At 46.8% G+C, this 13,330-nt stretch overlaps 5 protein-coding genes across 5 annotated transcripts; 2 read left to right on the plus strand and 3 right to left on the minus strand.

The window, feature by feature from the left end:
* Nucleotides 1-940: 940 nt before the first annotated feature.
* On the plus strand, nt 941-2,549 carry FOMMEDRAFT_159516 (uncharacterized protein; the record flags this gene model as incomplete). Its single annotated transcript, XM_007269702.1, has 3 exons — nt 941-1,087; nt 1,135-1,505; nt 1,565-2,549. The coding sequence occupies 3 exons, from the start codon at nt 941-943 to the stop codon at nt 2,547-2,549; spliced, it is 1,503 nt and encodes a 500-aa protein (XP_007269764.1).
* Nucleotides 2,550-2,987: 438 nt separating this feature from the next.
* Nucleotides 2,988-4,245, minus strand: FOMMEDRAFT_92092 (arabinogalactan endo-1,4-beta-galactosidase; the record flags this gene model as incomplete). Its single annotated transcript, XM_007269692.1, has 5 exons — nt 2,988-3,044; nt 3,104-3,313; nt 3,375-3,759; nt 3,815-3,890; nt 3,945-4,245. The coding sequence occupies 5 exons, from the start codon at nt 4,243-4,245 to the stop codon at nt 2,988-2,990; spliced, it is 1,029 nt and encodes a 342-aa protein (XP_007269754.1).
* An 835-nt stretch (nt 4,246-5,080) lies between these two features.
* FOMMEDRAFT_22425 (uncharacterized protein) lies at nt 5,081-7,989 on the minus strand. Its single transcript, XM_007269677.1, has 15 exons — nt 7,947-7,989; nt 7,757-7,885; nt 7,645-7,708; nt 7,502-7,591; nt 7,360-7,434; nt 7,159-7,308; nt 7,029-7,110; nt 6,911-6,967; nt 6,628-6,848; nt 6,478-6,553; nt 6,297-6,425; nt 6,180-6,235; nt 5,998-6,125; nt 5,522-5,947; nt 5,081-5,458 (listed from the first exon to the last, which is right to left on the minus strand). The coding sequence occupies exons 2-15, from the start codon at nt 7,882-7,884 to the stop codon at nt 5,266-5,268; spliced, it is 1,875 nt and encodes a 624-aa protein (XP_007269739.1). The 5' UTR covers nt 7,885; nt 7,947-7,989; the 3' UTR covers nt 5,081-5,265.
* Nucleotides 7,990-8,056: 67 nt separating this feature from the next.
* FOMMEDRAFT_159519 (uncharacterized protein) lies at nt 8,057-10,806 on the minus strand (the record flags this gene model as incomplete). Its single annotated transcript, XM_007269703.1, has 3 exons — nt 8,057-8,238; nt 8,321-8,386; nt 9,564-10,806. 3 exons carry the CDS (start codon nt 10,804-10,806, stop codon nt 8,057-8,059), a joined length of 1,491 nt encoding a protein of 496 aa, XP_007269765.1.
* An 820-nt stretch (nt 10,807-11,626) lies between these two features.
* On the plus strand, nt 11,627-13,031 carry FOMMEDRAFT_112239 (Aldo/keto reductase). The gene is made up of 5 exons (XM_007269704.1): nt 11,627-11,746; nt 11,800-11,910; nt 11,969-12,449; nt 12,510-12,688; nt 12,747-13,031. Exons 1-5 carry the CDS (start codon nt 11,665-11,667, stop codon nt 12,947-12,949), a joined length of 1,056 nt encoding a protein of 351 aa, XP_007269766.1. The 5' UTR covers nt 11,627-11,664; the 3' UTR covers nt 12,950-13,031.
* Nucleotides 13,032-13,330: the final 299 nt, after the last annotated feature.

The following is a 13,330-nucleotide window of genomic DNA, read 5'->3' on the forward strand; positions in this document are numbered from 1 at the left end:
ATATCCGAAAAATCTCTCCAGTATGGACGCGAGTAAAACCCGGATGCAATGAGGGCAAGCTCGCGAATATGCATACAATGTGGCGTGCTGATATGAATGTTGAGTACAAGAAGCTCATGTGCCCTTACAATGGCCCTATGCCAAAGTGCACTTTGTGCGATGCCAGTCCAAGATCTGTGGACTAGGCACATGTTCCGAAGAGTACGTCTTTCCAAAGCATGACCGTCTGTTCGAGTCGCAGAAAATTCCTCTTCACTAGACTAGGACTTCACCTAGAGCATCCAAAGGGAGTGGTTCCATTGAAGAGATCAAAACATCGACTGATAGTTCGAGGATAATGCAGGGCACGCCTGCGGTCGGCTCCATCGCTCTTTCGGATCGTCCACAGTCCGTGCGCGAACAAAGTCGGGTTGGCCGTCTACTGTGCAAGAGCAGCAAGACGTATGCCAATTGCGGAGACACTCAGTGACAGTGACACTGATCCCATTGCACTGACGAGAATGACGTGACGTGACATTGACAAGCTTTGTTATGGCATCATCAAGTTTAGCCCTTCCTCATGATTAACTCCCGAGATTTCCGGCCGGCCAGATGCTGCCCTACCAGAGGAATTCATCCCACCAGACTTTACGTTCCGCCGTTGCCGCCATCATTTCCAAGGCACGTCGGAACGGGGTGTAATTGATGAGAAGATCGCCATCTGGTTCTGTGATAGATTCATAATCCTATCTTTCCCATGACTATGAATTGCGGCGACCATGGCACAGTGTTCATGTCCTTGACAAAACGGTAATTTTAAGCTAAAATATGGCTTGTACGGTCTTGAACTGGTTAGGAAGAATTCGCCGTTTGATCAAGATACTGAAAGAAGCCTAGTCTTGACTAGAGGTTGGCTAATCATTGAATCAATGCACAGCGCGCATCAACTCATATCGTTGGAATGTTCTTTGACGATGAACATCCCCTTGTGGTCTTAATGAGCTTCCGAATTTTGGTCTGGATCTACGCTTCCTTGGTCTTTCACCTCTACACCCTCCAGGCTGCGTGCATGTCATGCATGCTTCGTTCCCGTTCCACCGACTCAGCTGTTTGTCTCTCTTTTTCTCGTCTTTTCTGACTTTCGTACTCTCACAGTCGACCGACGAAGTTGTCTCTGCCACTGACTCACGAGTTAATTACGTCGGTAATGGATGGACAAACCAAGGCAATGGTGAACATATGTTCACCTCAGTCTCTGGTAGCTTTTCGCTCGATTTTGTTGGCCATGCTGTCTCTTGGTATTCACGAAAACTGTATAATGGCGCAACAATATCAATCACCCTCGACAATGCCAACACTATGAAAATGGATTTGAGCAGTGGGATGTCGGAGAATGATACGCCAGTGGTGGCAGCGTTGTTCTCAAAAGACGGCTTGGATGGCAGCGAAAGACATCATTTATTCATTCAATGGGAAGGACCTGGGTCGAACAATGTAGGCTCGTTTCTGGAAAATTATCAAATAGTGTACGTGTTCAATTTTTATTACCTTTTCAATCTCACAAAGCGAATGACAATGAATGCAGATTCTCACCAGGAGCAGTTGTGTCAGCGAGTCCCAGTCCTAACCCGGCTGCATCACGGACTCCGGGATCTCCGACGTCTCCAGCTTCCAGTCCTTCTCCATCTCCAATCTCTGGATCATCGTCATCACAAACCTCGACTACTGATAGAACCGGTGCCTCAAGCCAAACTTCCACTCCAGGCTCTGTGGTCACTCTATCGTCAAATTCCAGTTCTGTGGTTACTCTGACTCTAAATCCCAATCCGAATTCAATCTCGACCCCAGGCTCCGACGGTGCAACTGGCTCAGGGACTATCCCGAATAATAGTTCAAGTATAGCTCCACCATCAGGCTCGTCCGACTCACATCCAAACATCGGCTCAACCGTGGGTGGTGTAGTTGGAGGAATTGTAGGCGCACTCATTTTCTTATGTCTGGTTCTTTTATGCTTGCGGAGACGAAAAGCGCGCATCCTAGCGCAACAGGAGTCAAAAGCCGGTAATTCAATCATCTTCGTTCATTCTCCAATATCCTTTGTTAACGTCCTTTTGTCGGTATTTTATCAAGCAACACCGTTTATGACCTACCTAGAACGAAGACACAATCCGTTTGCCTCTTCGGCCCTTTCTCAAACTTCCTCCATGAAGCTGTTGTTTGATTCGAGAGACCGAGAACGCCAGGAGGACCGGCGCGAGCCAGAGCGTATCTACGTACTGGTGGATCCATCCTATTCAGCAACGTTGCTTTCCCAAGGAGCGCTCCCTCAATCGACGTTCACTCAAAGTTCAACGTCAAACTCACAGTCACTCTTTTCCTTTCCACGGGGATGGAGAACGTTTCGTCGTAATTCAGCATTTAAAGCACGAAGTGATACGACCCAGGGTACCTCACACACTACAACGTTGGGAAGACCGCCTGACATGTCTTATAACCCAATTGCATTCCTTCCAGGAAACCATGAGCACCAGCAAGTGCTTGATGATCCGCCGCCTGTTTATAGGAGTTAGGTTCTGTTCAATGACTTAGTATTTAGGAAGTTCTTCCATTCATTCCTTTATTTCTCACATTCATTCTCTCCAACACTCGCGGTACCAACCGTATTCGATCCTTTTCACATGTTCGACACTCGGCACAATCAGGCATCGAGATATTTCTGGATTTTGTTCGTCTCGAGCGCTCGGTTGATGGGACTTTTGCCATTCGTGGATAGCACTGCTTGGACTGTGTGATATGTTTCACAATACTAAACCGATGGTTTGGTGGTTTGGCAACGAGCTATAAGACCTATGCATGAATTTCAACCACTAGCTAAGTTTCGTCTTCGGCGGACTTAATTGCTTCAAAACATTCGAACATCGATTTGAATCGAAAGTGACTACCGTATTTTGTTCATGATTCGTCGACTACTCGAGTTCCAAAATATCTGACAGTCGTAGGACCAACCTCTAGAATAAATTAATCGAAGAGCGGGTTGCTCCTGAGCTGTCGACAAGCAAGGCATCCTATTGGTAGTTGCAACTAAGTTCCGGATTTCATCAAAAAAATCAAGTAGGAGACATACTGCACAAGCGCTTCCCAAACCTGCATTTCCAATCCATCCGGGCTCCCAGTACACAACACCGAGACCATGACCTCCAGAAAGTCCGGTGAGGACGTTCTCAACATCGTGCACCCAGGTTTGCTGTCCAGCTGCGGATTTCGGGATACTGGTCTCCGAAAGCGTAACAGATGAGCATGAAACAGGCCAATCGGTCTCGGCGATCAATATGTCCTTAAGAATATATAATTAATCAGCGAATGATTTTAGACAGTAAGAGGGGCAGCCGTCTCACTTTGTTGAACTGTGACACTACCGATGTAAGAGTTGATTGCAGAGCGTTCAATGTTGCACGGGTGTCGTAGAACGGGTAAAAAGAGAAGGCAAGGACGTCAACATCACTTGTCGACAATGCTCCAGAGACGAAGATCCCTCCAAAGAAGAAATCCACTCCTCCACTGTCCCATCCATTTGCGATGTGCACGACAGTTTTTGCAGTCGAAGAAGCGGCTCGTACACCAGATACTGCTGAATGTAACAACTCAGAGGCCGGATGAAAGCCGTTGACACTGATTCGTCCAGTGGGCCAGAGTAATCCGTCGTTAATCTCGTTGCCAACTTGAATATAATCGATCGGCACGCCCGCGTTTGAGAATGCGGTCACAAGGTCCTTGGTATATCTACATACGGAAGATGAATGCAATAAAAAGCAATCCAGATCAACGAATGACTGACGTCCAAATCTGAGTATTGAGACCGTCAAGATCCTGAGGCCATGATGAGGGAATGGCTTGATGCCCTGGATCTGCCCCTGGAGACGTCTGTTCAGCGACAGCACCAAAGTTAACTATGGGAAATCAAATACAAGTATCACTGTAGTGTAAGTCCACGAGAATCTTCATTCCGGCAGCCTTAGCTCGTTTCGCTAATGCGATTCCGTAGTCCTGAGTGTACGTGCCCGCCGTCCATATGCGGATGCGTGCCAATTTGAAGCCGTGGTCAGAAAGGATTGTTTCGAAAGGTCGTTTTGAGCCACCGTCAGTGTACGAGATCCCTTGCGATTCTAACAAAGAAAGAGATGAAAAGTCTGCTCCATTGAGAGTCAGAGCGGCCAACGAGAAGCTGACGAACGAGAGCAGAGGTAGCACAAATCGTACGAGGCGCATTATGACTCAAGCAATGCCAGCAGAAGGCCATCATGTTCGATTTATATACTCTTGCGAAACGGCCTTCCGCGAATTTCGGTGGCAGAGAAAACGGGCCATATTGCTCAAGTACTAGACCGGACTCAATGATTTGGTGGTACTCGTGATACAACAGTTGGCTTCAGCCATCCGGCAGAACTATTCCGGGCTGCCCGTCGTTCAGTAAGTAAACTGGCCCGTTCCTTCGAGAAGAGTCGTCATATGAACACTTCATGGATTGAGATTTCCCGAAAAAGGTAGGATTCTCGGCTGGACCGAGGGAGATTTGGTTCGAAAAAGGCGATGACGACCATTCAACCGCGTCCTGGTATTTATTGTTGGGATAACACGGAAGGAACAGCAACATCTATCGTCATATTTTGTACGCCAGCGAAGCCATCCACGAGGTGGCTACCGCGCTGTTTCGGGTCAAAATTCTTATAAGCCGACTCAAATAGCAGAAGCTGATCCGAACTACCTTTTGCACATGTTATTTGCTGGAAACGCTTCTGGTCAAGCAGAGTTTCTTTAGTTCTGAGCACTCCGCGCCCGTTTGTAGCACCAAACTTGTTCCATTTGATATGGACGGGCTTGCAATATAATTGTGCTGATCTTACGCAGAAAATTCTGCGTCGGCGTACTGCAGTTAGTATTCGGTGGATTGGAAATGGGATGGATGACGTTTTGATTAGACAGAATTAGAGATGAAATTAGATTATATAATCACTGCTCATCACGTGGTATTAATTGCTGAAATAATCGTGAAGTGAAGAAAAAAAAGCCCACTGCCTTACGCTATTCTCGACTTCGTGAGGGCCGCTTCGGGAAACAACAGTCTAAAATTTACTGGAAAAATGGGTCTGAAGGGCACACTGACAAAAATAGATTATACATTTTAGTTCGTAATTCACCAGAGAATAAAATTGCGAGTATCACAGAACGGACCAGAGACAGCAGCAGCGCAAACACAGGAGGGGCAGGATCACGAAGCTCTATGGATATTTACGTGGACAAACCGGGTTTCATAAATCCTGCGAAGTATTGGCTCAATTGATCAGCATCTTCCAAGGGTCCTATCATTCCAACGTATCCATCGGGTCGGACAATAACGACAGCACCCTCGGGCAAGATTCCAAATGATCTGTACGCTTTACCTCCCTCTGCGCTACCAATAACCTTGTCGTCTACGAAAACCCTATTGTAGAATAGGGAAGCAGGGTCAGTTCCATACCTATCGGACAATGGGGCAGTCACTCACTTAGACCAATGCGGCCGCAGTGCAGACGGAACACAGGTGTAGTCGACGGACTCCTTTACCCCGATTAGTATCGTTAGGACCTCGAATACCTCATTCCATTCGGAATCGGGCCCGCGCCTGCGGCCAAAACGCGACAGGAAACCGGACGGTGCCGTCGACTCCTCCACAAATTTGTCAACATTGATCCTCTGACTTTCGTAGCCGAGGTCGCCCGCAAATACGAGGACCTTGAATCTCGTGTCCGAAGGTAGAAGATCTTGGAGCTCATATGTCCTTGCGTCCGCAACCCGGACAATTATCTGCGGTGGCATACGCATCCCAATTCTCAGGTTGCGAGCGAGGTCTTGGAATTTACCGTTCGTGATCGGAGATGGCGCATATTGAATACCTGTACCGGAAGTAAAACCATTGAATGTTTCATATGCCCTGAAATGCTGTCAGCGTCAGAAATTCATCAACTTGAATGGGGACCGCACTTCAGCATCTCTTCATGTGAAACACCGTCTTTATTTTGTTCGGTTCGTGGTTTCCCCGAGAAGAGTTTCGACCACTTTCTGTCGAAGTCAATGAGATCCTGTGCATATTTCCGTCGCTCAAACTCATACTATAGTTAATGGTCAGTATACTATCTCGACAATGTCATTGAGAAAATACTTACAGTTTGGAGCAGACCCCGATCCGCCCATCCTCGCAGGACATACGCAAGCTTCCATGCTACGAAACCGTTGATTGTTCAAAAATGTTTCAAAGGGATACATCGATCCTCGTAACATACCAAGATTATGTGTGTCGTTCATGCTGGCGTTCATGCCTTGACCGGCTTTCGGAGAGTGAGTGTGGCATGCGTCTCCAGCAATGAAGATACGTTCATTCTTAGTGTAGGAGGAAGCCACACGTTGTCCGACTAACACGACATCGCTATTAGAGTTTATCGCAACAGAAATGATGAGACCTACTGATATATAACGTCCACCAACTTAGTTTATCTTCTGGAAAGGTGATCTCGTACGGATACAGCTGTTTCTTGCATATCTATTGCAAGTCCGAATTCAGCATGACGGCTTTCTGGATTGGAACGAAGGCAGTAGGGTGGAGTTCGGATTTACCTCAAGCAACTTCTCGGGTCCCCATTTAGTCATATCAACGCGGCCGTTGACGTTCAACACTTCTTGAGCGTCCTCATCCGAAAGTTGCGTGTAAAGCCGGACGAGATCGCCTTCACGCGGAATGACCATCATCGAACCACCAAGGGAATGAATGAGACACCTGTTTCGGATATCTGGGAAGTCCGTCGAAGGGAAGCTGTCGACTACGCCCCAAACATAATCTGATGTGATTTCATTTTAATAAGTACGCTTCTTTCTCCTGGAATAATGTTCAAGCACTGACTCGTTTGTTCGCCATCCATCGTAAAACCGAGTTGCCTCCTCACCCAAGAATGTGCACCTAATAGATAACTTCAAATATCAGAATCATCTGGCTTGAACAATTTAAACAAACGACGAACCGTCGGAGCCCAGCATGTACTTTGCATGGACGACTTCGGTTTCTGATTCGCCTGATGGGGTGTCTAATTTATGCAGGACAACCTAGAGCGTGTGAGTTGGAGTGCGCATTCGGAGCGCAGAGACAAGTACCTTCACAGGGTGGCTTTCCGGACTTTCGAGCTCAGCGTCGTCTTCACTCAGCGTCATGACTGCAGGCTGGACGGGACGCTCAACGTGTACCCCTTGCTCTCGCATAGAATCAAGGAAGATAGCTTCAATCCCACCTTGATGGAGTGTAACCTGCCACGGTTGAACGACGCATGTTCGAGATAATTCCAAAAGATTGCTTACCGAGTGTGAATAACGCGAGCCCGAGAGGTCGGTCTCCCCTTTATTTTTCAAATCTCTACAAGCCCTGGCTGATCTCTAGAGAGAGTGTGTGCATTAATGTCCATTTCCACATGCATCTTAAAGTATATTGCTCAGTGCTCACCGCAATTCCGCCTTCCGGAGTAGGGTCATAGAATGCGGAGAAGTAAATATGGCACCCTTCCTCCAACAGGCGGTTAGCGAGCCCATAGCTCTTTGAGGTGGTATTTGCGTCAATGAGCACATATCATCCTAAGAAGAGCCTACCTGAAAGACCTCGATAGTCCTTGGTTGAATTCCATCGGCTTGGCCCGCTTCGACCTTACTAGCCCTAGGAAATGTTTACTACAAAGCAATTATCGTACAAGGAAATTCGAACCTCTTGTCGACGACTCGGACGGACACTCCGGCTCTGGAGAGAGCATTTGCTGCCATAAGTCCGGCTGGACCTGCACCGACGATGAGCACATCTACAGTAGAGACCTTAGACTGTACTGCCACGACCATCGTGAATGTTCTACCCTTGCGAGTGGTGAGGCGAGCTACTAATGAAGAGTTTCCATGAATAGATCGACGGCAAGGTGCTTTATACGCATGTCAGCCCCGCGTAAATAATGCTCTGCCTGTGGAAGACGCGGCCGCAACGATCAGGGTTTAGCGCGAGTATCGCACAATGGAGTTATATCTGCAGGCCTTCGATGTATCGCCATGAAGCACTTTGCTCGTTTACATCTCGATCGGGAGATTCAGAATCATTAATGGCCGATGCTTTAATTTGCAATAATATGGTCAAAGTTTGATAGTATTCTCGGTCACTTCGCTTATGTGGACTCGGCATGTGCGCCATAAGTGAGCTGTGCCCTATTTAGGGGTCTCATCACCGATTATCAGCGCCCGACAACATTCATTTGGGGGAATGATGTCGGAACCGTCGCCTACTAACTGTGTCGAGGGGCGCTGTTAAACACGCCTCGAAGGCGCCGCAGCGCATGAAAGTTCATGATGTAACCTAATGCACAAGGATTAGGTGTTGCGGGCGCAGGAGCGAGTTATCGGGATAACCGAAGGATCGGCTGACAAATTTAAATGTAAGAATCGACTTGCTATCTTTCATAAGAGAGCCAAAACAGTATGAATGGATGTCGAATCCACAAGAATGTACATGACAGGCGATACGTCAACAGAAGGAATGAATAGCTCTGACATGCATTGATATTTCGTCGGTTACGGCACCTCCTGCTCAAGCAGGGAAAGAGAATGTTGAAGATTCAAGACAACATCATTTAAATAATCCGTGGTGCTCCATTGACGTTGGCACAGGAACAAAGGCGTTATTCCTGAAACGAAACTGTGTGATTGTGGCACTGGAGAGCTCGAATACGTAAGCGTGTCCCATGTTCCCGAGTTGAACGGACGAATGCTGGCCCGTTAACTTAAAGGCCTGTCGCAAAGTCATGCTTCCACTGCACTCAAATCTCGGCAGTATCCTGCGTTCTTTCCAGTGCTATTCTAATTGCGAGTATTTCTGGGTGATCAACTCGACCCACAGAGCACGGAAGTGAAAAATTGCATACCAAACGTCCATGCCGCCGCATGACTGCCCATCAGTTCTGATGCTAGCAACATTATGCTACTAGCACTTTTTAGGCAAACGCCGCTTTCATTTGTAGGTAATGTAGTGTGATGCTCCAGCAATCCAAATAGCTCTGTTGGAGAAATTACAATGAAGCTCGCGGATGTCATAAACTCACAGCAAGGTTCTAAATAACCTCAAAAGGAACAAACGGTGATTAGATCCCGATAATGTTATGGAGTAGAACAGAGCAATAACGTGGAAAAACAGGAAACAGGAATATGACAAGCCACTCTTGAGCGACCCGGCAAACACTTACGCTGGATAGCTCCAGGCCAAATCAACCAAGATAGATGGTCTTGATAGATCGCTTCAAACTTGTCTGCATTGGCAAGTGAAAAAGCGACGAATAATGCAAAGCGAATAGTAGAAATAATATTAATGGTATCACTACGGCATACGTCGATCATGCACAGTGGATTCTTCGGGTTTTGGTTTGGTCTGAGTTAGGTCAATCAGTACAATAAGAAAGGGAAATGAGCAGTCCACAATACTACTGATCTCGTACCATTTATCCGATACAGCAAAAGACCGTTGATTCACTAGGACAGACCTATAAGCAAATCTCCGTTGTCATCCTCCAGTTTAACGGACCAGCTGCGTAAACGTCTTTCGTGAATCCGGGTGGCCTTCAGGTGCCGTTTTCGGAGGAGCTGCACGACGGATCCTTGCATGATACGGATAGTCTCCAATTCCAAATAATTACCCTTTTCCCTCTGAGAATCAATGACACCCAAGATATAAAATAATAAATCTGCTGCCTTCTCGGTGTTGGCTTTGCTATCGACTATCCCGATACTTCTGATGCAAGACCATCTTGCCTCCAATATCCTTGTGTCCAACACCTCCAAAATCACCTCTGTAACGTTCGGACAAAGTGGTAGAATGTCTTCCCAATTGTAGGCGCGAGTGTGCACTAAATCGAGGCTCGATATTTTGTTGCCATGGAATGCGAAGAATCGCCTGACTCCTCGAAGGAGCATTATCTGATGTGCTCTTTCGGAACAGATTACGGTGCGGATAGATGGAAGTGAAATGGCCTCAAAATGTGGGAATATGATTTCTGGGGGTCCAATGAGGGTGTGAAGATGAGAGAGCTCGTATAATTCTGATGTCACAAGTTGCACACGATCGGCCATGGATAAGTCCAAGACCCGGAGTTCGGGGATAGCGGGAAGCAGTGAGGATAGCTCGACTTTCGTCCAAGGCTTGAAGTGCCAACGCAACACTCTCAGAGGAACACAGACGTCCAAAAGAATATCATCGATGTTGAAAGCGTTATCAATCAGGTCTGGATCGATACAGCAAGTGAAATAGGACAGATTGGTGCAAGTACGAATAATCAACTCCAAGTCCGAAAGAAGGTTTTGCGGCCTCCTTCCGTCTTGCTTCTTTGTCTCTTCAGTCAAACGACGTTCGGGGCAATTTTCTGACTTTGGAACCATCCGCAAATGAATATCGAGCCGCCTGGTCCACCGCTTCGCAACATTGGCAATCCGAGCGTTCTCTGAAAATATGCGAGCCAGACACCGTACCTGTTCCAAGGTATGCAATGTAATAAACTCCAAAGCAAGAGGCCTTGAAAGCTCGTAAAAGCGTCTAGAAACAAGGCCAATGGCATGCTTTACTGAGTTGCTTTCGGATAATAGACGACATGGACCGTCTCTGTGAACACCGCTGCCGGTCGCAACCTTTGCCCAATTGGAGGAGTCCGAGTTTGCGGCTTCGTCTGTTACACTAAGATAGAGAAAAGTATGAGTCCATAACTCAGGCGGAAGCTGGACAATACCAGACATTAGGTGACTTCAATTAATTGGCAGGAGCACTTGCAGGACAGTTGGAAAATTTTGGGGTGGCTCGGCAAAGTGGACGTACCTTAATATATACCAAATAGAGATGTAAATCCGTGCAACTCTCTGCAAGTTTCTGCAAGTGCTCGAACCCACTTGTTGGCACTTGCAGATGCGTCGGAGTTTGAAATAAAGAAATGTCTGACTACAACCCAACAAAAATCATGAGTAACGTGACATGGGCATTAAATGTCGATCTCTGCAAGTCCAGCTCTTCAATTTTGAGAGACTTGCATAACTCTTGGCATCTTAACTCTAAATTGCCGAAGCCCTTCTGCAAGTGTCTCTGCCAATTAATTGAAGTCGCCTATTATAGTCCAATGTGGAGGTCAGTGATTATCATACAATGCCAAGTCTGATCTGCGAACACGTTCATCACGGCAAAATCGAATGATCACGTGTGCACCATAGCTTAGGCTTAAGCTAAAGCAGTTACCAGTACATTATATCTCATCATTAATATTCTGCGTATTGTAATTATCGCTTGGACCAAAGACCCATGCCGAAGACGTCAGCGCAGCTGATCAATCGTATGCCCACTCAGCAGATTTTCTCATTGAACAGTTTTTTGAACCGGAAGATTTAGTTAGGATTAGACCTGACCAGTGACCACCACGTGAATAAGATAAGAATTTTTCTTGGAGTGCGAAACTGTGGTAGTTGTGGAGTAACTAGAGTTCGAGAGTTGGCTCGGCAAATCTACTTCGAAACGGTGCTAGGAATTCGTTATATATAAGGAGGCTTTCAGGACCCCGCTCGTCTTCGGCGGGTATTCTAGTCTTAACAGTCGTTTGACTATTCACTATGGCTACTGTGAAGAAACTACTGACTCGTCGCCTTGGCGCGAACGGACCGAACGTAAGTGCCATCGGACTTGGCACTATGGGTATGGATGTTTCAGCTATCCCATCTTTTATTATCATTAATGTTTGATCAAAGGCATTGGTGCGTTCTACGGCAAGACCGATGAAGCAGCTGCGTATAAAGCCCTTACGTATTCTGCGGATCGTGGCATGACGTTCTGGGATTGTGCGGACGTCTATGGCACTAGTATGTCCTTCACATAGGAGGGGTTTCACACATATTTCCTGACACAGCGATTCATAAGCTGAGCTCACTCTCGCAAAGTGGTTTGCTGAGACAGGCCGTCGATCTGAAATATTCCTTGCTACGAAGTTCGGTGCGCGTGACCCCGAGGGCAAATTTGGTGATGGAAAGCCCGTTTCAACCCCTTCTTACATCAAATATGCTCTTCAGCGTTCACTACAGCGCCTTGGGACGGATTATATCGACCTGTACTACCAGCATCGTGTTGATCCAAATGTGCCGATTGAGGTCGTTCTTGAGGCACTCCGTGAACCTGTTGAGAAAGGAGTTATTCGATGGATTGGTTTGAGCGAATGCAGTGTCGAGACGTTGCGACGTGCGAAGGCTGTTAAGGGCGTCGGAGAGAAAGTAGTCGCAGCACAGATAGAGTTCAGTCCATTCACTCTTGACATTGAAAAAGACGGGTTTGCAAAGGCAGCGCAGGAACTTGGTGTCGCTATCGTCGTCTATAGCCCTTTGGGGCGTGGACTCATCTCCGGCAGGCGAGTATCGCATAATTCCAAGACAATGCTGAGATGTCCGGTCTGACAGCACATCCATAGATTCCGCTCACGCGCAGACTTTGATGATAATGACTTCCGATTACTTTTGCCTCGTTTCTCTGAAGAGAACTTCCCTAAGAACGTTACACTGGTTGACAAGATCCAAGCGATTGCGAAAAAGTACAATGCGACGCCGAGCCAAATTACGTTAGCCTGGATTCTTGCGACTTCAGAAAACTGTTGAGTGCACCTCCGTACCAGTCAGTGTAGAATATCACACTGAAACATAGTGTGTAGATATCCCAATCCCCGGGTGTCGCTCTGCTGAGCGCATCGAAGAGAATGCACGCGGCGCTGAGATACAACTTTCTGCAGAAGATGTCGGCACAATACGCGCGCTAAGCGAGGCTGCTGACATCCGAGGTGACCGTTACCCATCTGCTGGCATGGCTTCTGTTGAGGGCAATTGCTTACCTTTGGAGGCATGGAAAGGCGAATAAGTAATACATGTTACTGGTCAAGGAGATTACAAGATTAGTTATCAGTTGCAAGAACAGCACATGCAAATAAAGTTGGTCAAATTGACGAATTCGCATCACCAAAGCAAGCATGAAAATGTATTGGAATTTATTTCTACTAAGACACTTTTTTGCATATTGTGGCGAATACAGGTCATTATATTTGATTATAGACCCTACATGTAGGTATATTGCCTTGTCAGACTCTGACGTAGCTTCGGCTTGTAAATTGCATCAACATTCTGCGCTTCTAGCTGATTAGGCAACTAGTACTAGCAGTTGCATATATCATATTGTAAAAAATCTGCCTCACAAGAATTTAAAGATCTGCAAATCTAAGGTGATACAGTAGTCAGAACTGTC

The sequence above is a fragment of the Fomitiporia mediterranea genome, assembly GCF_000271605.1.
Source record: "Fomitiporia mediterranea MF3/22 unplaced genomic scaffold FOMMEscaffold_10, whole genome shotgun sequence".
Taxonomy (NCBI): domain Eukaryota; kingdom Fungi; phylum Basidiomycota; class Agaricomycetes; order Hymenochaetales; family Hymenochaetaceae; genus Fomitiporia; species Fomitiporia mediterranea.

What these genes read in the sequence shown, in the direction of transcription:
- FOMMEDRAFT_112239 (XM_007269704.1), top strand. Translation starts at nt 11,665, where the DNA reads ATGGCTACTGTGAAGAAACTACTGACTCGTCGCCTTGGCGCGAACGGA. An exon ending in CATCGGACTTGGCACTATGG is followed by an intron (nt 11,747 to 11,799) that starts GTATGGATGTTT and finishes GTTTGATCAAAG; the next exon opens with GCATTGGTGCGTTCTACGGC. An exon ending in TCTTGCGACTTCAGAAAACT is followed by an intron (nt 12,689 to 12,746) that starts GTTGAGTGCACC and finishes CATAGTGTGTAG; the next exon opens with ATATCCCAATCCCCGGGTGT.
- FOMMEDRAFT_22425 (XM_007269677.1), bottom strand. Translation starts at nt 7,884, where the DNA reads ATGGTCGTGGCAGTACAGTCTAAGGTCTCTACTGTAGATGTGCTCATC. An exon ending in GTCCGAGTCGTCGACAAGAG is followed by an intron (nt 7,709 to 7,756) that starts GTTCGAATTTCC and finishes AACATTTCCTAG; the next exon opens with GGCTAGTAAGGTCGAAGCGG. An exon ending in ATCGGGGTCTGCTCCAAACT is followed by an intron (nt 6,126 to 6,179) that starts GTAAGTATTTTC and finishes CATTAACTATAG; the next exon opens with TATGAGTTTGAGCGACGGAA.